Here is a 25,806-nt window from a genome sequence, read left to right as displayed (position 1 = left end):
AACGTGAACGAGGAACAGTATCGGTCCTATGTTGCCTATATTGCCTCGTGGCACTCCGAGATAAGTATGAACGAGGAATAGTAGCGGTCCCAAAATTTCCTTGTGGTACTCCAAAAAAAATAGAAACAATATCAGCCCGAGAGTGCAACCCTGCGCTACACCAAGCGGCTGCGCTTGCCAGTTTACTCAATTCTACAATATTGGTACAATAATAACTCTTTGAGCGACACTGAGGAGTAACAACGGAACCATATTGCCTTATAAACTGTGAACGGGAAACAAAAGCGATCCCAAAATTACCTTACAGTACTCCTAAGAGGGAAGGAAGAATATCGGTCCGAGAACAGTGCCCTGCGCTACTCCCAGCGGCTGCGCTTGCCGCTCTTGCGCACGCGGTCTTCCTGCCGCGCCGGCGCGTTGACGCCGGGCTGGATGCTGCTCTGCAGCGTCTGCTCCCAGGAGTGGTCGGACGAGGCCGTGAACTGGGGACGAATGTAGGCTGTTAAAACTGTGGTATAGGCACAGAATAAATAATAGTACTAAGTATAGTTTGTAGCTTTCTAGTAGACCCCGAAGGCTTATCCTATTGTCTATTGTTCAGTAAAACCGCACGTGCTACTTACCTGCAAAAAAGGGTCCTAATTATTCTATTTGGCACCTGAGCGCGGGCTAGTCCGACGCTCAAAAAACCAGTGTAGGTGCGCTCTCCGATAACGCGCCTTTGTTACGCATCTCGATGACACATTTTAGACTGGTTCTGTAGCGTTCGACTCGCCAGCACTCAGTAACCGAAGTACCGATTTTTTATGCAGGTGGTTGTGGCACGTGGCACGAGCGGTTTTTCTTAACAATAGACAATAGGATTAGCCTTCGGGGTCTATTAGAAAGCTACAAACTATACAGAAGACTCACTCTCTAACAAAACGCGTCTGTTACGATCAGCACATATATGGCCGCTAGGTGGCGACAGCGCCACGCGCGGCTTATGGCTTTCCCCAAAATTGGGGCCGGTACGGATGTACTTTTAGCTACCTGTAGCAAAGCGACGAAATCGCGGAGTGAGCCACGCCTGGTATAGGTATGATATAACCAGAGATCGGACAAATTTGCGACATTGCTCGCAATAATGTGGACATGACTCCAAAATTGATTAAATAATTAATCATTTAATTAATGACATTTTTTACCATTTTTTAATGATGACCCCTTAAAGACATTTTTTGTATTTTGGGCCTTCGAAGGATATGATAGTAATCTGGATTAGAAAAATGATAAAAACCTGGTTATATTGCGAGCGGAAAGCCTGCTTGAGCGAAGAAAGACGGTCCGTAGCGGGTCCTCCCGCCTTCTCTGTAGGGGGCGCCACCGTCGGCTCATCTGTATGCGCTGGTAGACCTGGCCGCTCCTTATATCTGAAATATAATACATTTGTATTAATAACCAAATTCCTAGTACACATTTTACACTGAAAACTAAATATGTGGATCAAATGTTTCTTGTCATATAACTCGTTGCAATTATTTTATAGGACGTTAGCCGCGTAAGTAAGTTATAGTTATTTGTTTTACAAGGAGGCAAAGTGGTTGTTTAACCGCTCGTGCCGATATTGATACCCGAGCAAGCGAAAGATTCCAAAATTGAATTCGAAAATTGAAATCTTGAGCGTTGCGAGGGTTTCAAAGCACGAGGGTTAAACAAAATTTGCCCCCGAGTGAAACACAAAATTTTTCACCACACCAACCCGAAGATAAGATGGTTCGTTTCCGGCTTCGGCCACCGTGGGACTTGAACACTTTTTCTTAAAGTATATGACATCTATTTCAATTTATAATTAATAAAATCTACCTTGGAGCTAAAGCAAAAATATTATAAACACGTACCCGAGTCCACAGCCCCCGATGTTCAGATTCTTTCCCTTGCCCTTCTTGAAGCGCGACTTGCGGAACCACGCGGACTGCATCGCTAACTGCATCAGGTCTTCAGGGACCTCCTGTAAACGAAACACATTCGTTACTCTACGGAAATACCTTAGTATACCTACTCTAGCAAACCAACTTTGTCAGTGCAATTCCAAATGTCGCGGAATTCAAATTTTGTCTGGGAGATTGATTTTTCGCGCCTACAAAGTTTAAATTTGCCTCCTTTTTCTATTGACAAACCTGGTTTGTCAGAGTATATTTAAATAAGAAAAATCTTCTGCTGGCACTGTCGTGATGTGAGGCGGAATATATGGTGTCTGTTGATCGAGGGCTGTGACTATTGGCAAGGTGCGAAGTCGGTGGAAGTGGCGCTGATCGTCACAAACACAGGTAATCTTATGGAATGTCCGCCATTAGTACTAGCGGCAGCCGCTTGAACTAATTTTACTCCATAAGATTTAACGTAGAAAGTCCGCCAAAATGAGGGCAGCACCAGTCGTGCACCTAGCGAATAGGCTACATGACTAATTTTCATTTATAGTATCAATCGACCGGGTTTGTTTTTAGGATCAAATGTCTATACGGGACCCATTACATTATTAATGATTAAAGCAACACAAAAGTCAGAAATTATAGAAGACGTTAAAGGCGTAAGGTGGGTTAAGAAAGGCGTTAAAGTATGAACTTTAACGCCTTTCTTTATGTAGTTTACTAAAAACTGTCATTAATTATTTTGCGAATAGAAATTTCAAAGAAAAATAAAACCAAAGTATTATTATTTTAATGAGGTATTTATTTATTAATAATAACGGACAAGTAAAAACATAATAAAGGAAAAACCTAAACTAGAAACTATTATTCTATTTCAAGCCGAATTTCTTGCCGGTGCCATATTAGGATGGGTCCTCCTATAAATTAGGGGGGATTTAAATTACATCTTCTCGGGTCAGAGGTGTAGGGTTGTAGCCGGCGTAGCTTTATTTGACGTTCACAAGCACATTGTAACATGCCTACTTTAAATAAACTATCTTATCTTAATCTAAAAACTTATAAATAAATAAAATGCCCTAAAGTCTATTTTTTTATTCGGTAGACTAAAATGACATTTCATAGTATGAAGATCATGTGTCATTTCATACTACGAAATGTCATTAAGTCTACCGAATAAAAAAATAGACTTTAGGTAGGGCACCCAGAATGCTGGCCGCACTGTGGCCGCATTGCCCAGCTGGATAGCGACAAATACATAAGTCAAAATGACAGATTAAGACATTCAGTAAAAACGATTATTAGCTAATTGAGCATTATACAGACAGAGTCAAACAGAGTTTAGAATATTTAACAAAAATGCAAAAGACTACTTTACTAATAGACCATATTACACAATTAATGACTTTTTCGCGAATGCACTTAATTATTAAATTATACAACGGGACTTAATCGCGTATTAGTAAATGTAAGCGTAAACGAATATCGACAGTCGATAAATCGAATATCGTTAGTGTTGTGTGTCGACAGAGTGACATCCCTAGTGCGCAAAACGTTCAAGCGGATAAACAAGACCAAGTGCGGGTAGTTCGAAAAACTCGCGCGGTTAGACGATGCTGATGTCAACTTAAGCCAGTCTTCTCCGAGACCACGGGGACAACGCCGTCCTCGAAACGTCGGAGGTAAATCTTAAAACTTAGATACGCGATTAAGTCCCGTTGTATAATTTAATAATGTGTAAAAATCGTGAAAGTTTAAATCAGTGTTATGCACTTAATTAATTAGCTACTATTGACATTATTATAATGATTTTCATTTAGTGTTATTGAATGACATATATGTACATGCATATCTCTTCATATATAACCTTAGAATAAGCTATTTTAGCACGTAAGTACTTTAGAGTATATTTTATAACTGTATTTGCATTTATTTATACGTGAAAAGCAAATAAATAATCTGATTCTGATTCTGAGATTTATGAATAAGGGGGTTATTGTTTTCTACCCGTTTATGTATAACTCCACTCCAGACTCGTGGTACTATCCCACAAACTAAAGTCCACAGCTTCAGAACGCGCTCTGTTAGAGCATCTGACATTTACTTGATAAATATCTTGATAGTAATTTGGAACACGAAAGACGATTTCTTGAAATAAACTGATTTATTATAACTTGATAGGTGTGCACACTTATAGAGTAGCGAACGTGAATATATTGAATGAATGAATAGGTACTTATTGACTAATTACGAAACCTTTATATAAACAAATGCTGATGGGGCAAATGAACAATATGATGCATGTGCAATTTACTTGTACACGCTCTATCACACGTCCAGTTAGTATCAGTTCTTCTCTTTTCTGATAATTAAAACATCGCCAAATTCGCGAAGCACCACTTTCCTCTTCGACACTCCATTGATATCTTTCAGTTTTTTCATGACGCCTTTCAAAAATATCCTATCACTTTTAGGGATTACATTTAAATTAGTTATATGCTGATTTCTCTTATTTTTTATTACCACCAACTCTTTTTCTCTTATTTTTCTTTCCTTTTCCATTTCCTCTTCCCTTTTTTTCTCATTTCGTCCTCACGGCGTTCTCTTTCGCTCCAATCCTTTCGACACGGGTCACACATATGGGCATATCTGTCCTCTTCACTAGTACTAAAAAAGTCATGAGACACGTGTTCGATGATACAACCACAACTCTTTTTCGTAGTGCCTGTGACTTCATATCCCATTTTGATAGCAACAAATATCTACAACTTGTAACGTTGTGTTTACTCGTAACTTCAGATGTCGTGATGCCTTGGATATATTAGCTAATATACCCGATTTATTACTACCTATACCGCTTCTCGCCGACGAGGTAGAAAGGTTCTTGAATGATTGCGTACAGCAAGACGAGGCCTTTACAAGATCTGGTAAAGTCGAACAAGACACTCGGTTGGTTTACAAGATCTGGTAAAGTCGAAGGCAGATGTCGGATTAAAGAGCTCGAAGATCCTTTGAGGCGTATCTCCAGCAATGGATGAGAACACGACACCGTCTTTTATACAGTCTTGAACGCACGCGAACTTTTGCTCACTATTGGCACGCAGAAACTTTTTTATGTGTTGGTTTATGGAATTATCCTTTTTGAGATATTTTATAAGGCTACAAAACAGTTTAAAGCACAACGTTAGTATTTATAACTTGAACACAGATTGCACGAAATAATTCACAGAAAATAACGAGGCATCCTTGCCGGTCGGTGTCAAATAGCGGAATGGACTGACAGTGCAAAACTGGCGAGCGTATGGATATAACCGTACCCGAATGGAAGTTCGTATAATCCCGTCTTTATCGCGCTTGTATAGGCGAGTGAAGGGGACGGATATAGATAGAGCTTCGGACATCGTAGTAATGGGCCTGAAGGTGTACCCAAGTACAGGTAGCAAGATGTGAGGTAAGACTCGTAAGTATTGTTTGTAGTTGTATTGTTTTCACGTGTTGATTTTACACTGCATTGGGTGATTTTCCATCTGTCCAATGTGTATTTGCGTCTCACATTTTGCTTAGTGAGAGAGTGAGATGCAATGCACATTGGATCGAGAAATTGGAGAGGTGTATACCAACCTTAGTTATTTAGAAAGTTTATTTGTATTTTATTTCTTTTAACTTTATTGTCAACCATCAATTTACAGAAAAAAAAACGTAGGATAGGTTACTTAAGAACATTTATTTTATTAACGGTTTTTTATTCATTTTAAAAGGTCATTATTATTTATTATAATTAACAGTCATTTTAAATGTTAAAACAGAGTTCAAACTTCAAAGGTCACCCAGCTACGTTTTACCCTGTATGTTTTGTATAATGTCCATTGAGCCCTTGTCTACAACTATAGTCACCGTAACTACTTACTACGTGCTAATGTGTAGTGCATTACATTTATGTGCTATTATTACTGTGGTTCTTCTACAGTGTTCCTATGTTTATGTAGGTAGGTATAAATAAAATACATTGTATAAATAATATCCCACCAAAAACATTTTCATGTAAAATGTTGCCAAGACGAAACCATAAGGCTCGCACTGACAAAAAGTTATCAGATATCTTGTAGAGCCAAGCTTCTAACTCTACAGGCCCTACCTTCACAGACTCTACACCTTAGTCAAAATATGTGGCTTGGCCGTTTCGTGACATGGGCGTAAGGTGAAAAATGTATTCACTATTCATTATTTTTTATTATAAAACAGTTCTTGTAATGAAACGGCCAAGCCACATATTTTGACTAAGGTGTAGAGTCTGTGAAGGTAGGGCCTGTAGAGTTAGAAGCTTGGCTCTACAAGATATCTGATAACTTTTTGTCAGTGCGAGCCTTATGGTTTCGTCTTGGCAACATTTTACATGAAAATGTTTTTGGTGGGATTTCACATCTTTTTGTAAGTTGCTTATGACAATCTTCCGATTTAAAGGGTTGCGGGTGATTTACTATTAAAAATCCTGAAATACGTACTTGGGGGGTATCTTTTATATACAATCTGCTTTTTTACTGATTCCCCATACAAACTTCAACCCCCTTTTTCCCCTAACGCCTTTTTCTACCCCTTTTCACCCTTACGGGGTGATTTTGGGGTTGAAACTATTTTATATCCTTCCCCATAACAATAACTATCTACATACCAAATTTCAACTAAATCGGTTCCGCGGTTATCGATTTCCCATACAAAATTCCACCCCCCTTTGCACCCCCTTAGGAGCTAATAATTTCAAGTTTTTGAATTATTTTGTTGTTTGTGGACTAATACTATCTCACATACCAAATTTCAGCTTCCTAGGACTTCAGGAAGTACCCTAGAGGTTTTGATGATCAACAGTGAGTGAATGAGTCAGTGACAAAATCGGGGTTTTTTAGACATTAATAAAATCCAAAGTATAAGAGCTATGCAATTGAAATTTTTTATGCTTAATAAGTCCACTATTGACATCATATCCCGATTGTTTTGTTTATCTGGTATAATCCAAACCCAAGTTAAGAGGGTTCAAAAAAACGACGAAGCGCTTCGAGAAAAGGTAGGTAGTGCCCTTGCGCTTCGCTTTGCTCGTCTTGGCGGGGGCACTACCGTGCCCCCAGATAATGACCCAAAAATAAAAGATATTTCTCAAAGACAGTTTAAAGGCTAACCTACTGCGCCTGTTACAGGTTCCTCGGCAAGTGTCCGGCGAGGTACTAAGTATTTACCGAAAATACCACGTAGTCTACTCGAAAAGTTCAAAACGGTGAAACGGTGAGAAACTGCTCCTAAAAATACGTGTGATACATCAGTGGATTCCGAATAATGTCTAGGTCTAGGTATGGAGACCTAGACTCTCCGAAACATGTCGCGCGAGTGACTAAAATTACGTGAGTTAAACCGTATTTTTTGGCTTAAAATACAAAAAGGTTATTTTTGTAAATTAAAATCATAATCTTAAACAAAGTTATCTGTTCGGTCGCAGGTAACCCAACTATTGTTTCCCAAATAGTTTTAAGTCATAATGTATTGTTTGCCCGAATTTTCGTTTTAATGTGTAGTTTGGTTTTATTTATTTATTTTTATTTGGTTCAGAAACGCCTCACTTTTCAGGATTGCCATAAAACAAACCACTGTGCGTGTATGTGTCCACGTCACGCACTACAGTGTAGTTGATGACGGTCCATGACTGGGTCCCTGTCCATAATCGGTATTACCTGTTGTGCCTGTTCCAGGTTCCTAAGCAGGTGCCCGGCGAAGTCCCTATCCTTGGCACGCTCGACCGCCGGTTCGACCCACTCTGTGTGCACACATGTAATGTGTGTCGACATCGCGCGCTACAGTGTACTTGGCGACTGTCCATGACTGGGTCCCTGTCTATAATTGGTGTTACCTGTTGTGCCTGTTCCAGGTTCCTAAGCAGGTGCCCGGCGAAGTCCCTATCCTTGGCACGCTCCAGTAAGGTGTACGCGTCGCCGCGGACGCCGGCGCGGCCGGTTCGACCCACTCTGCTGTGTGTGTGTGTGTGTGTGTGTGTGTGTGTGTGTGTGTGTCCACGTCACGCACTACAGTGTAGTTAGCGACTGTCCATGACTGGGTCCCTGTCTATAATTGGTGTTACCTGTTGTGCCTGTTCCAGGTTCCTAAGCAGGTGCCCGGCGAAGTCCCTATCCTTGGCACGCTCCAGTAAGGTGTACGCGTCGCCGCGGACGCCGGCGCGGCCGGTTCGACCCACTCTGTGTGTGTGTGTGTGTGTGTGTGTGTGTGTGTGTGTGTGTCCACGTCACGCACTACAGTGTAGTTAGCGACTGTCCATGACTGGGTCCCTGTCTATAATTGGTGTTACCTGTTGTGCCTGTTCCAGGTTCCTAAGCAGGTGCCCGGCGAAGTCCCTATCCTTGGCACGCTCCAGTAAGGTGTACGCGTCGCCGCGGACGCCGGCGCGGCCGGTTCGACCCACTCTGTGTGTGTGTGTGTGTGTGTGTGTGTCCACGTCACGCACTACAGTGTAGTTGGCGACTGTCCATGACTGGGTCCCTGTCTATAATTGGTGTTACCTGTTGTGCCTGTTCCAGGTTCCTAAGCAGGTGCCCGGCGAAGTCCCTATCCTTGGCACGCTCCAGTAAGGTGTACGCGTCGCCGCGGACGCCGGCGCGGCCGGTTCGACCCACTCTGCTGTGTGTGTGTGTGTGTGTGTGTGTGTGTGTGTGTGTGTGTGTGTGTGTGTGTGTGTCCACGTCACACACTACAGTGTAGTTAGCGACTGTCCATGACTGGGTCCCTGTCCATAATTGGTGTTACCTGTTGTGCCTGTTCCAGGTTCCTAAGCAGGTGTCCAGCGAAGTCTCTGTCCTTGGCTCGCTCCAGTAAGGTGTACGCGTCGCCGCGGACGCCGGCACGGCCGGTTCGACCCACTCTGTGCGTGTGTGTGTGTCCACGTCACGCACTACAGTGTAGTTGGCGACTGTCCATGACTGGGTCCCTGTCCATAATCGGTGTTACCTGTTGTGCCTGTTCCAGGTTCCTAAGCAGGTGTCCAGCGAAGTCCCTGTCCTTGGCTCGCTCCAGTAAGGTGTACGCGTCGCCGCGGACGCCGGCACGGCCGGTTCGACCCACTCTGTGCGTGTGTGTGTGTCCACGTCACGCACTACAGTGTAGTTGGCGACTGTCCATGACTGGGTCCCTGTCCATAATCGGTGTTACCTGTTGTGCCTGTTCCAGGTTCCTAAGCAGGTGCCCGGCGAAGTCCCTATCCTTGGCTCGCTCCAGTAAGGTGTACGCGTCGCCGCGGACGCCGGCGCGGCCGGTTCGACCCACTCTGTGCGTGTGTGTGTCCACATCGCGCGCTACAGTGTAGTTGATGACGGTGCGGATGTGTGGGATGTCGAGACCGCGAGCTGTAATAAAAAACAATTATAGGACAATCTTTAACCTGCGACTCGATTAGCTTTGTCTCGCAATCGATTGCCGATGAACCTAGCAAAAAAATAATACAAGTCGACCTAATCTCATAGTAATATCAATAGCATGATGTAAGTAGTAGGAGTTAAAAATGATGATATAACTCGCCAGCATTATCTAGAGCAGCGAGTTTACCGGATTACCCCAAAATATTATGCCATACGTCAATTAAGGATAAACATGTCCGTAATACGCCAAAAATCAAAATGACTACAATCAGCAACTTCATTAGCGTCGAGCATTTTCACCGAATGACCCCAAAATATGATGCCATACAACAGTTCAGGATAAACATTTCCGTTATACGCTTACTTCGTATTGAAATAATATTACTAAAAATAAATTAGCTCACCAGCAACATCAGTAGCGACGAGAATGTTGACCTCCTGTCGTTTGAACGCCGTGATGACTTTGTTACGATCGGCTTGCTCCATGTCCCCGTGTAGTAATAACGCGTCGTATTCCTGGACACCCAAATTTGCTGCCACTTGCTCCGCTTCCAGCTGAAAATATGCGTTATTCAGACTGTTTCACTACAAAGACAACAGGGTATTTAACTACTAGTCAAATCAATTAGACCGACCGGTCTGGCCTAGTGGGTAGTGACCCTGCCTGTGAAGCCGCGGTCCTGGGTTCGAATCCCAGTAAGGGCATATATTTGTGTGATGTGCACAGATATTTGTTCCTGAGCCATGGTTGTTTTCTATGTATTTGTATATTATATATATCGTTGCCTGAGTACCCACAACACAAGCTTTCTTGAGCTTACCGTGGGGCTTAGTCAATTTGTGTAATAATGTCCTATAATATTTATTTATTTATTTAATTTCTTTTTTCGAACTGTCAAAACGAGTAGCAAAATCGTTTATATGGAATTTATGTTAAACACTAGCATGTGACGTCACGATCAAATGACCCACTCTTTATAGTTTTATACGGATTTTAAAATAGAAATTGTGTCTATAAATAACTGCTTTCTACGCATCTTTATAAATCTTCTGGTGCTTTCTTTCATGCATGGTGTAAAATAATTTATTTTAAATACAGTCAAATACCCTATTGTCAACGATTTGAAAACAACGATTTACTTAAATTGCTGGTTCAACATAAATACACATATTCTTCTTAAATAAATGCATTTTTTCGTATTATTTAAATAGGTATTTCTATGTTTTATCGTATAATCGTGTACCTTTTTAGTGACGAATATTAGAACGCTGCCCGCAGACTGGAACTCGACTAGATTGTTCAGGAGCCACGTCCATTTCTCCTCCGGCTTGTTGAATATACTGCAAACAAAGAGCATGAAAAATCTGTACCAACATGTCATTTAAAGGGTCGCGTGCACACCTTTGAAACCCTACGTTATAGTTGTCAAGACAAGTCTTTAGTCTATTCCCCAAAAAATCATTTGTGCACATGTGCAACACGCAGTATCTTTTTGGCGATTTTACGATACTTCGTGTAATGACCACTTAAAAAATATTGAATGAAATACAGTGTTGCCTTATTTTAAATGTCATCTCTGACAAATAAGTGAACCATAGACATGTTTTTTTTTTATTTCATTCATTCATTCTTTTCCCGCCCGTACCCTCCATTTTTGCTACTTCTTGAATTAAAAATATTTGTTAAATTTACAATTTTATTTCAAAGTAAGTGCTTGGTCGTAGAAAAAGTATTCTATGCAACGTTGTTTAACCGAGTCAAAAAATACTCGTGGCGTCTTTATTAACAATTTTCGGCTTCGCCTCAAATTGTTACTCACGCCACTCGCCTTTTTTGACCTCTCTTAAACAACGGGTGCATAAAATACTAGTGTGCGTGCGTGCGTGTGTGTGTGAACGTGTGTAAGTGTGTGTGTGTGTGTGCGTGTGTGTGTGTGTGTGTGCGTGTGTGCGTGTGTGTGTGTGTGTGTGTGTGTGTGTGTGCGCGTGCGTGTGTGCGTGCGTGTGTGTGTGTGCGTGTGCTCACTGTGCGCGCTGCGTGACGAGCGCGCTGGCCTCGCCGGCGGCGCCGTGCTGCACGCGCACCGGGTCGTGCAGCGCGTCGCGCGCCAGCCGCTCCACGCGCCGCGGGAACGTGGCCGAGAACAACAGCGCCTGCCGGTCCGGACGCACGTGGTTGCAGATCGAACGGACTTGGGGCTCTGATAAAAATAAAAAAAGTAAAAAGTGGCCAAGTGCGAGTCGGACTCGCCCATGAAGGGTTCCGTATTTAGGCGATTTATGACGTATTAAAAAAAAACTACTTGCTAGATCTCGTTCAAACCAATTTTCGGTGGAAGTTTACATGGTAATGTACATCATATATTTTTTTTAGTTTTATCATTCTCTTATTTTAGAAGTTAGGGGGGGGGGACACACATTTTACCACTTTGGAAATCTCTCTCGCGCAAACTATTCAGTTTAGAAAAAAATGATATTAGAAACCTCAATATCATTTTTGAAGACCTATCCATAGATACCCCACACGTATGGGTTTGATGAAAAAAAAATTTTGAGTTTCAGTTCGAAGTATGGGAAACCCCAAAAATTTATTGTTTTTTTTTTTATTTTTGTGTGAAAATCTTAATGCGGTTCACAGAATACATCTACTTACCAAGTTTCAACAGTATAGTTCTTATAGTTTCGGAGAAAAGTGGCTGTGACATACGGACGGACAGACAGACGGACAGACAGACAGACATGACGAATCTATAAGGGTTCCGTTTTTTGCCATTTGGCTACGGAACCCTAAAAAAACATACAACCGAATTGATAACCTCCTTCTTTGAGATTTGGAAGTCGGTTAAAAAACGGAACGGCCGTGAGTAGGCCTCGAGGGATGTCTTCCACCTTGTAGAAATTCATGTCTTATTCTTACGACTTACGGCGCCATGTCTGTTAAAGAAAGTTGCGATTAAGGCGACTCTTAATTTTAAACGCGACGCGCGCGCTCGGTTGCAAGTTAGTACTAGCTTTTAAATAGAATAGTACATTTCAATGCGAGTGTGGAAAGTGACAAGTAAATAATAACACTTTCACACGTACATTGAACGAAAAAAATTGTTTTTTAATGCATTTGCGAAAAATCACAATAAAACAAATATTGGTTACTGTATTACACTTACAGTTACGAATTTTCGCTTGAACTGGAATGATATTGTAAATTATATATTATTCAGCAGCGTTCAGCATTGATTAACATTGCAAAAACTAATCACATTAACTCATTTCATACAAAAACACTCTTACAATTGTCATTTAAGTTAATTATTTTGATACAACAAAATTTTAAGTGAATATAGCGAGCCGGGCATGGCGCCGGTTTTACTTTTTTATTTTTCATTTTTTCTGTTAACGACAGCCAACGTGGCAATGATAGTTTTCCATTCAGCCAAATAATAAAAAATTTTTTTAGTGAAATATCGTATTACATATCGTTTTATTTATATAATAACAAATAAATATTTACTTTATATCGTGTAACAATATTTTTTTTTACGTAATATATGTCTAATGGCAAAATAAAAATATATAAAGTTTTTGATCATCCAAACTCTTTGGTGTGGACTTATCGCTCAAAGTCAGAATTAAATTTAAAAAAGCTCGAAAAGTAAAAAGCACTAGTTCGCAAAAAACAACTTTGCGAACGCTAAACAGCTACGTAAAGTACCACTTTTTGACTTTTTGAGCAACTGTATTAAAAATATAATTCCCCCTTCCCCCCTCGCTTGATGCGGATTTTTTTAATACATAGAGTGATTTAAGAGGAAGATTTATGTATAATTTGTTGACCCGTGCCGTGCGAAGCCTGGGCGGGTCGCTAGTAAATAATAAATAAATTAAAACGATCTGACAATCACAAACTCGCATGGTAAGTAATACTTGTACGTGTACTGAATACTGATTAATGCGAATCGAACATAAAATTTATAAAATCCTTACCGAAACCCATGTCGAACATGCGATCAGCTTCGTCAAGCACTAGGTAGGTGACGCGTTGGAGGTTGGTCGCTTTACACTTGATGAGGTCGATGACTCGCCCCGGCGTACCCACTATTATCTCAGCACCGCCACCTAATACATAATCATTATTTACGATACAAGTGCGGAAAGTAGAAAATTCGCAACGAGTGGTGAAAAATTAAAACACATCCCAAGGGAGTGGTTTAAATTACCTATTCGCACGTGTATTGTACAACGTTTTACAATACATATGGCCCTTATAATTTGCGGAAATGAGGAATGTGCGGAAAAGAGGAAATTCGAAATGACTGGAGATAAATTAAAACACCACCGAAGGGAGTGTTTTAAATCGACACGAGTTGCGAATTACCTATTCGCACATGTATCGTACAACGTTTTACAGTACATATGGCACTTTCAACTTTCGACATACGCACGGAAAGTGCTCTCTCCCGCACTAGTTCGGGAAAGTAGCACCATATGTACTTTAAAATAAATTACTCTAGTACAACATACAAACATTAGATAAAGTGCTACAATCTTGTGGAATTGATCATTTAAGAATAGGTACTTTTGAAAACTGTGAGACGTGTGTATGGTTTCCAAACTTTCCAAACAGAAGATCGTGGGTTCGAAAACATGACTCAAGTCAAAAGAATGTCAGTTGCTTTCGTAGAAAGCGGCTTCGATTAGGTAGTCAAATCTCGCCGGCCCTTGATTTTTTTACCATAATAACAGGATTAGGCATATTAGGTATGTTACTATAGACAAGAAGTTAATTATTGTCAAAGTAAATTTTGTAGCCAATCATTTCGAGCGATGGCGCCATACCTTTGGCCTATACTCGAGTAGATGGTGCCCCCTTTTTTATATTTATCAAATTTAACACATATCAGTAAAAGAATAAGGATCAAAGTCAAATGGCGTTCTAAAATTGTAATCATATGTCGAAAGATGGCAGTAAATTTACTGTGACTCCAAAATTTATTTTGACAATCCGCCTCCTTACTAAATTCTCTTTGCAATACATACTTACCCTTAATAACAAGACATACTTACCCTCCAAAGCTTTGGTTTGCTCCCACTTGGAGCCGCCACCGTAGCAGCACACGCATCTGATGTTGTACACCTTGCCGAACTTCTTCGCCTCCATGTAAATCTACAAAAAGATAAGTTGTTATAACACTTTAAACTCTCGCGTTTTGTACACATATTTAATTGACCCGTTAGACCCGTGTAATTAAATAAGTTGTTATTAAAAAACCGGCCAAGTGCGAGTCGGACTCGCGCACGGAGGGTTCCGCACCATCAACAAAAAATAAAGCAAAACAAGCAAAAAAAAAACAAGCAAAAAAACGGTCACCCATCCAAGTACTGACCCCGCCCGACGTTGCTTAACTTCGGTCAAAAATCACGTTTGCTGTATGGGAGCCCCACTTAAATCTTTATTTTATTCTGTTTTTAGTATTTGTTGTTATAGCGGCAACAGAAACACATCATCTGTGAAAATTTCAACTGTCTAGCTATCACGGTTCGCGAGATACAGCCTGGTGACAGACGGACGGACGGACGGACAGCGGAGTCTTAGTAATAGGGTCCCGATTTTACCCTTTGGGTACGGAACTCTAAAAAAGATACATAAACTGTAAAAGTGTGTTCTTAAGAAATTCGTTACACCAACCTACCGACTGCGCCAGTTTTTTGGTTCCCTCTTTGATGTTAGGGGTCAATTAAGTGATGATGTATTTTATAATTGCTGATGTGTTTTTTTTTGCTTGTATGTTAATTCCATGTTGACGTGTAAAAGTGCCCTTGTGGCCTATTTGCTGAATAAATGTTGATGTTTGATGTACAGTCACCACACGGGATTGTTATGCCATTTCGGGTTCTTGCTAAATTTGAAATTCTATAGCGTAGGATCGTGATGGTACAACAAAAATTTGGACCCGGGTATGTCATTATACTACGTCCAAAAGAGGTATGGGCACTGTGAAATTCATTTCGCTTTGTGTGGTAGGGCACAGCACACCGGATGTCATTCGCAGAGCCCAGAAAACTGCAGCTAAAGAACATAACATTATATTGATTTCACTTTCACGATTTTTACACATTAAAATTGTACAACGGCACTTAATCGCTTTTTAAGTTTTAAGATTTACCTCCGACGTTTCGAGGACGGCGTTGTCCCCGTGGTCCCGGAGAAGACTGGCTAAAGTTGACATCAACAATCTAACCGCGCGAGTTTTTCGAACTACCCGCACTTGGTCTTGTTTATCAGCTTGAACGTTTTGCGCACTAGGGATGTTACTATGTCGACACACCACCGGGGCGATTAAGTCCCGTTGTACAATTTTAATAATAACATTACATATATTTATGTTATATTCTCACCTGCTGTGCCAATTCTCTGGTGGGTGCTAGTATAAGGCCGATGGGGCCGTCGTTTGGCGCGAGCTCCTTTTGGTCCATAATGTGGACCAGTAAAGGCCAGAGGAAAGCTGCTGTTTTACCTGAACCCGTACGAGCGATACCTGAAAAAAAAACACAATAAGAATAATACAGTCAGCAGCGGAAGTGGCTAAGCGGGGTATTCATAATTTGCGAAAGTTGTGCACATTATTTTGAAAACTCCACTTGAAGGTGCAATCACACTTTCGTCGCGTAAAAATAATGTCGATTCCCCTGGTATGGCAACCCAAAGGGTAAAAACGGGACCCTATTACTAAGACACGACTGTCCGTCTGTCTGTCTGTCACCAGGCTGTATCTCACTCATGAACCGTGTTAGCTAGACTATTGAAATTTTCACAGATGATGTATTTCTATTGCCGCTATAACAACAAATACTAAAAACAGAATAAAATAAATATTTAAGTGGGGCTCCCACATACAACAAACATGATTTCTTTGCCATTTTTTGCGTATAGAATAAAATTTTTTGTGTATGGAATAATATCCATCATTATTATATTTATAGTATGTATTTTATAAATATGTGGTAGTTTATATATATTTTATTTATTTATGTAATTTATAAGTATAGTTTGCTTTTTTTTAACTCACTCAATATATTTTCTCTCTCTGCACCAATTGAAGGTATCTCTGTTTGGCCCTATGGTTGACTGGTAGAGAATGCCATTTGGCATTAAGTCCGCCATTTGTACATTGTTGTATATATTTTGTGCAATAAAGTTTAAATAAAATAAATAAATAAATATAGGCAAGGAACCATTCGTGCGCGAGTCCGACTCGCACTTGACCGGGTTTTTTTTATATTTACCAATAAGATCCCTTCCAGAGAGTGCAGCGGGTACACCAGCAGCCTGAACAGGAGTAGGTTGCGTGTATTCTGAGCGCTGGATCGCCTTCATAAGTTGCTCGTCGAATCCGAAGTGGCCGAAGCTGGTTACAGGCTTGGGAGGGTCTGGGCCTGTCACCTGCCAGAAGAAAAGAGTTTCAGAGAGGTAGTAGTTACGGGTTTGGGGTCTCTGGGCCTGTGACCTGCTGAAAGAAGAGTTTCAGAAGAAACCAATACTTTCTTACGTTCTAATTGTGGGGGGCCACGGATCGCATTTATTATTTGACCTAAGGCAAACGTAAATTGTTAATAATGAAAAAATTGTGAGAGCAAAAGTTTAAATTTTTTGGCAAAGCATATGTCGTTGGGTGTTAGGCAAAAAGTTCATAGTTATGTATTTGAACTTCGCATTGCAAAAACCTTTTGTAGTGTAGAAAAATATTTGTTTGAAACGGATCATACGATCGGAATTTCGATCGAGATTTTCTCAAAGGTTAGCTGGAAGAGATCTCTATTAGGGATAAGTTCGCCTTTGAACATACACTTACATCCTCTGTTCTTTCTGTCAAAATAAAGTGACAAACATACATACATCATACTCTACTGGTAAGAACCCTATGGGAGGTGGCAGTTAAATGCATTACGATTATTTTACCTTGATCCCAAGTGTTTTCTTCAAATCCTCAACCTGCTGATGATCTAACTTCTCAATATCTTCATGAGGCGTATAGAAGTTTTTCTCAAACGGTTCATATTCTATCTCAGAGTGGTCTATGGGGGGTAGGGGGTCAATGAACTTCTTCTTGGGGGGTGCTAGGGGGTTGCCGTCCTCATCGTACTCTATTTCGACGTCGGAACCGTCGTCGGCGTTGTTGAGCGGGTTGTCCTCCATGTATCTAGAAATAATGTTGGTGTTGACAAAAAATTTTAGGATGATTTAAGACAGAAAAGTAGAGCAATTGCTTGTTGCTAATACTTTATTGTTACAATCATTTCCATATCATATCTTAGGTAAGCATGCTCCACCTTAGACCACATCGGCACTAACCATGAGGTGAGGTCAAAATAAATAGGTAAATAAATATTATAGGACATTCTGACACAGGTTGACTAAGTCTCACATTAAGCTCAAGAAACAAATATCTCTTCACACAAACAAATGCCCTTACCGGGATTCGACCCCAGGACCGCGGCTTCATCCACTAGGCCAGTCACAGTCGTCAATTTTTTTCCTTTTTCTAATAAAAATAATTGGCCAAGAGCATGTCGTGCCATGCTCAATGTAGAGTTCCGTAGTTACCATTCTGTCAGAATAGGCTAAACGGGGGCTATTAGTAAGTATCATGTACATTACAAGCAAAAGGGAGTACTTTCGCAGCGCTTTGTACGAATTTTTACTAAGAAGAGAAGACTTGTAATAACTAATAACTCAAAAACGGCTAAAGTGATCATGTTAGCTATAATTTTCATTTAATGTCTTTCTTAAGCTCTGTTTCCACGATTTTTTTCATATTTTTTGGACCCATGGTTCAAAAGTTAGAGGGGGGGGGACAAATTATTTTTTTCTTTCTGAGCGATTATATCCGTAATTATTCACTTTATCAAAAAATGTTTGTTGTAGACCCTTATTAGTTTTGAAAGACCTATCAAACGATACACACTGTAGGGATGAAGCGTAAAAAAATTGACTACGGAACCCTAAAAAGATTAAAGTATTACTTGTAGTAGCTTTCCTCGTCGTCCATATCGTCTATGTCGTTCCTGGCGCCGCGGCCCGAGTCCGTCTTGCACGCGTTCTCCTTGCTCTGCACCAGGTCCTTGGCGGCCTGCTGCTCCAGCCCCGCCATGAAGGCATCCAGGGGATCTTCTTCTTCTTCTTCCGCTTGCTACACATAGTTATACAGTGTGGAAAGATAAGTCGGGGCCCTGGAGGGAAACTACCTTAAATCCTTAAGCTGGCTCATTTTACTTAAAAGAGACATTCCTTTATTTTTAAAAAGAAACAAAACTGCATTCAAAGATTTTCTAAAACTCGCTTGCCTCGCCCGGGACTCGAACCGACTAAAAATTCCAAAAAATAAAAACTCGCAATTTTATTCTACTAGTCGATACAGTTCATGTTAATGATAACATTTCTCCAAGAAACATGAGGTCTTATACTCGTCTGTCGTACAAAAGTTCCATAAAATGTAATATTTAGTTATTTAGACAAGCCAAATTGAAGAAAAAAAGAAAAATACTTTGAATGCAGTTTTGTTTCTTTTTAAAAATAAAGGAATGTCTCCATTAAGTAAAATGAGCCAGGTTAAAGATTTAAGGTAGTTTCCCTCCAGGGCCCGACTTATCTTTCCACACTGTATAGGAATATGAATAGAGACGAAACAATATAAGAGCTCCATCTCTTCGTCGAATCTTTGGCAGCGTATCTTTGGACCAGCCTGTACTCTACGTGTACAGTCACTCAACTTACTGTTAGTAGACCTTATCTTAATGCAATAAGGTTTAAGATTGCTCTATTATCTGTGTACAGAACAGTAAATAGAAACTTTTTAATGTTACAATAAGTAGGTACCATCTGTTAAAAGACAATTCATAAACCTTATTGTAAACTCATAAGGTCCATATTTGATAAGTTAAGAGTGCTGCTGTTAGTACAGTCAGCATTAATAGTAGTATATGAAACATCACGCCTAATGTATTGCCACCCTCTAATACTATTCCAAATAGAAACATGTCTCGACAGTCAACAGCTAACTTCTGCAACAGGTTAGTTGTTCTACACTATATATATACATAGTACACTGTATATCACTTCTCATTCTCACATCTCTTTTTTTGCTATCAGAGAATGTAGATATGGGTAGTGTAGTTCTGACACATAGTCTACTTTTTATACTGACTGTACTGATGCATAAACAGATAAATAAATCATGAATTGTGAAGCTAAATGCATTCTCTTCATAAATGATTCATGTAAGTATGATTTGAATGTTTTCATAATTCATATCAGTTCCCCTCATGTTGAAACAAACAACATTCTGAATATGTCCAATCCATTTACAACTTTTTTTTTTCAACAAGAAGGAATGATTTTATTTTTTTATCATCAAGTAATGTTATTTCAGACTATCTATCTTATGATTTTGGGAGCCCTTGAGGAAAAGCTTCGGCCCATGGATCTTTTGTGCAATCACCCCCTTGCATAGTAACAATCACTGATATAAGGAATTAATAAATAAAAATTTATTCAAAATAAACTTGTAGGTGAGCGTTTTCCAAAAAAAGTGTACATTTCATTCATGTCTTCAAAATATTGACTTCTTGGACTCCTTGTCCCAAAATTTTGTATGAAAAAATTTTTTTCCAGTGCGTCATGTTCATACAAATAAAAAAAAATTTCATACAAGAATGTGACGATCAGGAAAGGAAATTTTTGGACACATTTTTTTATGTATGAGGCGTGAATGTACAAATGATTCTGAGTAAAATGAGCCCAAGAAGTCAATATTTTGAAGACATGAATGAAATGTACACTTTTTTTGGAAAACGCTCAGGTACTAAGTTTACAAAGTAAACTAAAATAATATCTTAAATTACCTTAGCTCTGGCAGCCGCCTCATAGGTTGGGCTGCCTGGTGCTGGGATGTAGGCCAACGCTGGGGTTGGGGGTTCATCATCCTCATCAAAGTATCTGCAACATTATTCAGTATATCCATTTTAACAAGTTCTGTTCCTGCGGACCGCTTATGTCAAAAAGAAGTATGTACCTAGGGTGACACGTATTGCAACCCTATGAGGTACGGAACATTACCACCCAAAGAATCTGGAATTTCTTGGATTCAACGGACATTAAGTAATGAACTTTAACCTTTTGGCCGCCGGACCTAGTCCGCAAAGACGCTCACTCACACGCCAGAGCAAATTTTAAGTAAACAACTAATAAAAAGTTTAGGGATTGCAAATAGTGATATCGATATTTACAATTTATGGTAAAAATCTTCTCAATTTGGCTTTGTTCTTATCCAACTTTAATTTATTTCGAAAATGCCAAAAATTTACATATTTTTTACACACGATAATGTTAAAAATAAAGGTCTTTATCATTAAAAACAACCACTAAACAATATCGATTCATGACGTAATATCACCGCACTAGGCTGTACAAGAAGTCGTTTATACAAGGCAACGGCGCGCATGGACTGTCCGCAGTGCAGACCGACAAGGACTGTTTCCGCGCGGATTAAGTAATAATAGTCTCTAGGTTAACGGCGTAAGCGCTTGTCCGTACGTAAACTTTATAAGCGTAACGTTAGAGCCGCGCATCGTGTGTCGATAATATAAATGTAAGTACCGGAACTGCATTGGGGAAAATTGCACGTGGGTTAATTGAATTGTCAATGAGTGAAGAACAATAATATTGGAAAAGGGTGGGGATCGGAAATGTTCGGGGATGCATGTTTCACATTCGACATGTTCCATAGATGAGCTTCTCAGTTCCCGTATTACATCCTCCCTACCATGACAATTTTTCATCAATTTCAAATATATAACATTCTCATAGTTAGGCGACACTAACTATATAGTCCTAGCGTCCGCCTGTACCATTCTTGTGCGAAGCGGTCACTGCAGGGTATCACTCCCCACTACACTATCATCTTAAAATGAATCTTTTGTTCTGCAAATAAACCACAAGGACAGATTTACTTGTCTGACTCTACTATCAATAGCTGAAGAAGCTCCCTGAACTTCAGCTATAGTTAATGCCTGTCTCTCTCGTCTCGTTTTACGTATTCTAGTTACTAGTTACCACCAATTGGCATTTAACAAGTGTTCAAATGCTTAAATAAAACCAGATTTGCGATTTGATATTTATTTTGAATATTCTCATATCGAGTTAACATTCCCATCCCTAGCTGTCTTGTATAAAAGACAATGGCGACGAGGAACAAGAAAAACGTTGAAATCTGGAGCAATTTTTTTGAGAGCCTTATTATAAAAGAATGGATTTCTATAGCTGCAATAAATGCAATTTTTTTTAAACAAGGACCTAATGCATTAACATGAGTGTAAAAAAAATTTACAATTGATATTTTTTCCACATTTACCGAGCGGTTGAATTTTTGTCATGTATACAAGACAGCGGCGCCAGTGTATCGTCCTATCGTTGTCTTGTATACATGCCAACGGCGGTCAAAGGGTTAAAAGTCCGCCAAAATAGATCACTGATTTGTCGACATGGCACTCAAAAGGCCCACTACACCACAATAATAAAATATGTTTGCATAGGTTTTCAAAGCAGTAGTCCTTTGGCTACCACGGAAATTGTAGCAATAATTATAATGTGGGAATCAAATAAGGAGCCTTATTAAATACCCTATGACTCTAAATTCTCAATGTATCTATTAGGAACACTTACTCATCCTCAGTCTTGGAGCGTTTCTTGCCCAATGTACCCCAGTTGCCCGTCACAGCGTTTTGAGTTATCGCTGTCATAGTAGAGTAACCCTGTTTGGACAGCCCCGAGCTTGGCGGCGGCACCGCATTCATCTGCGACGACGGAGGCGGCACGGCGTGTAGGGACACATTAGACGGGTTTCGCTTCGGCATCGCGAACCCGGCGAACCCGAAGCCCTTGCTCCCACTCCCACCCGAATTATAACTCATGTTTAACCACTAAAACTAACTACAATACGACAAAATCTAGCACGAACACTGATATTCTCATAACACTTATAAGGTTAACTTGTATATTGCATACAAGAATTTTATGTTTATAACGTGGAATAGCCACACAATTTGATGTTAAATTAATCTAATTTAACACCAATTCAGCCTGAATGTGGCTGATACCCCTAAAATAAAATTCGTGTACAATCATACAACACAATCAACGAATGTATACAATATGACAATTGAAATCAGGTGTTGCCATTACTAAAAAAACATGTGGTATCAAGCCGATGGTAGTATTCGAGCTCACGTTCAAAACGCTGCTAAATTCAAGTGTTATTGTCAATGTCATTTGACAACATTGACGTATGACGTCATAATAAAAACATTTTTCATTATCATTATTTTCATCATTATCCACAAGACTTCCAGTAGTAGTGTTTGTTTTGTTGATTTATTGTGTGAATAGACTACGACGAAATGTATTTGAAGCTGTGTGTATTAATATTTGCGCTGCTAGGCGTTAGCAACGTAGAAGCGTCATCCGGCTACGACTTCGGAGACTTCTTTGCCACAGTATTAGGCCTCGGAATTGCGGTCATTGGGATCCTCGCGTGTTTAGGCAACTACGCGAGACAGAAAGCGAGAAACGAATTCATATAACGCAATCATGTGAGTGACTATTAGGTTAATTGGAATCGGTTAGTCTACTTACTCCACTAATAAGCCCACAGTTTTGACTTTTTGTAAATCGTTCTTTCTTTATTGCAGATACACACGGCAGGTGGAAGCAAGCAATGCGAAAAGACAATGTATATGGCCTGTAAAGTTTTTGTTAAATTTAAGAACTTCCATATGTTAAGTATATGAAGAAATTAAAGAATCAGCTAAAATTAATTATATTGTTATGAAATGAATCTATTAGTACCGGCTTGGTTTAATATAAGAATAATCGCAGTAGCCAGTTCCATTGCACTTGTGTTAATTATTATGTTAATTAATTCACTGATAATGTACTTGAGTAAGAGTATGTTTTGTTACAACTATAATTGCGACATGCCACCGATATCAAGAGTTTTGTATCAAGGGTGTATTTATCAATAAAAATAATATAATACCTACAAAAATATCTTTTATGATTTACTTATTATTTTATGTTTGTTCCTTGGCTTGTCAGTTACAAGGTTTATTTACCTTTCATATATTGTGTGGTGGTAAAAATCACAAATTTTATCATAGACATACTTTTTCAATTAGCCTCAAGTCAAATGCAAGAGCCCCATAATTTTATTTACCAAAACCAGTAAATTGTAGAGTATTAATTTTTAAAAACCTGTGTTCTTATAAATAATTTAATTTGATTTAAAGAAATTTCATCAGTATGTATTGCCATAAGACAACAATTCATGTTGAAAATAACAAAATTGATTTTAAAATCTTAAATTACATAATCCATTTGGCTTCATTCACTGACTTCTTTCTCTAAAACTTCTATTTCTTTTAAGATTGCGGGTTTCTTTGACATTTTCTCCTTTTGATCCTTGTCTGGTGTTTTGAGGATTCCGGATTTAATTTTTTCTTCCAGAGTTTCAATGTCTCTGAGTTTCTTTCGTAAGTTTTTGAGCCGCTTGGCGGGGTCAGTGGTCCCAGAGGCTGAGAGGGAGGGGGAGGGACTGTTGAATGTGGGTTCTGTTATTTCGCATTTGGCAAGTTTGTCCGCAGCTTCCTCAGCACCTGGAATGAGAGATAATGACAGCTTTAGTTATTTAATGGTTTTGTTTCCCAGCAGACAAAGCCAAAAAAGTTCAAAATAAGCAATCAACTAATAGACAATAGACTCATCTATTCTGTGCACCAACTTGGAATGTCATTATAAACCTGATATTTTCATAGAAAATTGACATTAATGAAGACATTCCTGCACTTTAGCATTGCAAATTTAGCATTGCAAATGCCATGCAGGGTTAGCCTGGTCAGATTCTTATGTATAGAATAAATACTTGCCTATAAAATCAGACAGTATAACTTAGTGCAAACAAGACTTCATATACTGGAAATTAAACATTTGTGAGACTTATTTTAAACTGTTTAAAACATGGTCTCACTCAAATTACTTCATATACTGTTCAAAATTGAAATGTATTTTGTAGTCATTATTTGATCCTACTAAAGTGCCTTACGATCTTAATAATATAATGGATATAATTATGCAGATAACACTAATGGTTTTGGCAACTTTCCATCTTCATAATGAGAAACACCAATTAAATATTTAAGAATTATGAACACTTAAAACAGTAATTGCCCAAATAAACTCACCAGATTTCTTTTTCTTCTTCCTTTTCTTTTCAACATTAATAATCATGCCGGGTATGGGCTGTATGGTGCCAGATCTCTTTTTCTGAGCCTCGGCCACAATTTCCGGGGTAAGACCAACTGGGAGTCCGGTGGATTGCCGAGCCTTAAACTGCTTGCCCTTGCTCTCGTAGAGCGGCACCTCCTCCTGGGGCACGTAGCCGTCACGGACGCGCCGGGGCTTCCTCCATGTACCGTCAGGGCGCTGCGTTGCAGGAATGATCTTTGTTCCTGAAATGTATGAAAATTCACCTGAAATTCCGTACAGATCTGACATAGCGATGTTTATCTGGAAGAGTAGTGGGACTATGGCTATTGCTTAATGAAATAAGACTGGAAAAGAGTTTTTCGAAAGTCGTCTTTTGTGTTATGTATCACAAAACATAACACAAAACTTTCTCATTAACGATGAACACAAGTGATGAGGTGAATAACATTAGTTTATTTATGAGCGACTGATGCGCCCCGCACTTCCGCAGCACGCTAAGCCCTGCAGAGCTTACCATCCGCATCAAGCTCGTACGCTGCAGCAGCCATAGCCATGCTGGCTCATGCGATCGGTGCTTCGTCACGACTCAATGCGACCTCTGCTCAACATGCGACCCGTGATCTTCAGACCTTCCAACGAAATTTTATAAAAAATAAACACCAATACGCTCGCTATTTTCGTGGGACTATTTTTTTTTTTTTTTTTTTTTTTTTTAATGGACTTGAGGGCGGTGTTGCCCGTAGCCAACGTCAAGTAAATTAAAGGGAAGGAAATTAAACGCGGAACAAGGATTAAAGGTAATTCGGAATTTGGAAAGTGTAGTGGTCAGGACAGGTAGGTATATAGATGAAATACAAAATGATAAATATACTTAGTTTTATAAAATATTATACCTTTATATCATTGTAAACGATGAATGAAGCTAGGATGTTATAAAAGTCTGGATTGATGAGCAAGGAAGGGATGTCTATTGGAAATGGAACATTTTTGGATAGTAAAGAATCCATCAAAGCAGTACGATCATAAAAAGGACATGAAAAGAATATATGATTAATATCCGCCTCCTCGGCACCACAGTCACAATTGGGATCGTTAATAAATTTAAATCGAGCAAGGTCAGAAGGAGCAGATGTATGGCCCAATCTCATGCGTGTTAAACATGATATTTCACGTCTTT

The 25,806-nt window shown here is 39.6% G+C and overlaps 2 protein-coding genes and 1 long non-coding RNA gene across 3 annotated transcripts; 1 reads left to right on the top strand and 2 right to left on the bottom strand.

Annotated features, from left to right (window-relative positions):
- Window positions 1–307: 307 nt before the first annotated feature.
- Window positions 308–22,505, bottom strand: LOC134653172 (ATP-dependent RNA helicase DDX42). The gene is made up of 15 exons (XM_063508520.1): window positions 22,032–22,505; window positions 20,213–20,306; window positions 18,335–18,501; window positions 17,271–17,511; window positions 16,598–16,754; window positions 15,710–15,849; window positions 14,378–14,477; window positions 13,298–13,429; window positions 11,343–11,517; window positions 10,561–10,657; window positions 9,721–9,871; window positions 9,111–9,304; window positions 1,881–1,990; window positions 1,280–1,412; window positions 308–482 (listed from the first exon to the last, which is right to left on the bottom strand). Exons 1-15 carry the CDS (start codon window positions 22,277–22,279, stop codon window positions 357–359), a joined length of 2,265 nt encoding a protein of 754 aa, XP_063364590.1. The 5' UTR covers window positions 22,280–22,505; the 3' UTR covers window positions 308–356.
- Window positions 22,506–22,659: 154 nt separating this feature from the next.
- Window positions 22,660–23,096, top strand: LOC134652640 (uncharacterized). Its single transcript, XR_010097206.1, has 2 exons — window positions 22,660–22,957; window positions 23,057–23,096. It is a non-coding gene; the product is annotated as an uncharacterized LOC134652640 (long non-coding RNA).
- A 527-nt stretch (window positions 23,097–23,623) lies between these two features.
- Window positions 23,624–25,326, bottom strand: LOC134653132 (partner of Y14 and mago). Its single transcript, XM_063508440.1, has 3 exons — window positions 25,144–25,326; window positions 24,605–24,871; window positions 23,624–24,019 (listed from the first exon to the last, which is right to left on the bottom strand). Exons 1-3 carry the CDS (start codon window positions 25,181–25,183, stop codon window positions 23,748–23,750), a joined length of 579 nt encoding a protein of 192 aa, XP_063364510.1. The 5' UTR covers window positions 25,184–25,326; the 3' UTR covers window positions 23,624–23,747.
- Window positions 25,327–25,806: the final 480 nt, after the last annotated feature.

Source organism: Cydia amplana, chromosome 12, assembly GCF_948474715.1.
Source record: "Cydia amplana chromosome 12, ilCydAmpl1.1, whole genome shotgun sequence".
NCBI classification, from domain to species: Eukaryota; Metazoa; Arthropoda; class Insecta; order Lepidoptera; family Tortricidae; genus Cydia; species Cydia amplana.
The sequence above is the reverse complement of the archived record's forward strand: the minus strand, read 5'-3'. Positions and strand labels throughout refer to the sequence as shown.

Excerpts from the sequence above, each read along its gene's own strand:
- LOC134653172 (XM_063508520.1), bottom strand. The coding sequence starts at position 22,279 with ATGAGTTATAATTCGGGTGGGAGTGGGAGCAAGGGCTTCGGGTTCGCC. Across the intron at positions 20,307-22,031 it reads CGCTCCAAGACTGAGGATGA|ATACTTTGATGAGGATGATG; the intron begins GTAAGTGTTCCT and ends ATAATGTTGCAG. Across the intron at positions 9,872-10,560 it reads TAATATTCGTCACTAAAAAG|CTGGAAGCGGAGCAAGTGGC; the intron begins GTACACGATTAT and ends GCATATTTTCAG.
- LOC134653132 (XM_063508440.1), bottom strand. The coding sequence starts at position 25,183 with ATGGCTATGGCTGCTGCAGCGTACGAGCTTGATGCGGATG. Across the intron at positions 24,872-25,143 it reads GTACGAGCTTGATGCGGATG|GAACAAAGATCATTCCTGCA; the intron begins GTAAGCTCTGCA and ends CATACATTTCAG. Across the intron at positions 24,020-24,604 it reads GAAGAAGAAAAAGAAATCTG|GTGCTGAGGAAGCTGCGGAC; the intron begins GTGAGTTTATTT and ends CTCTCATTCCAG.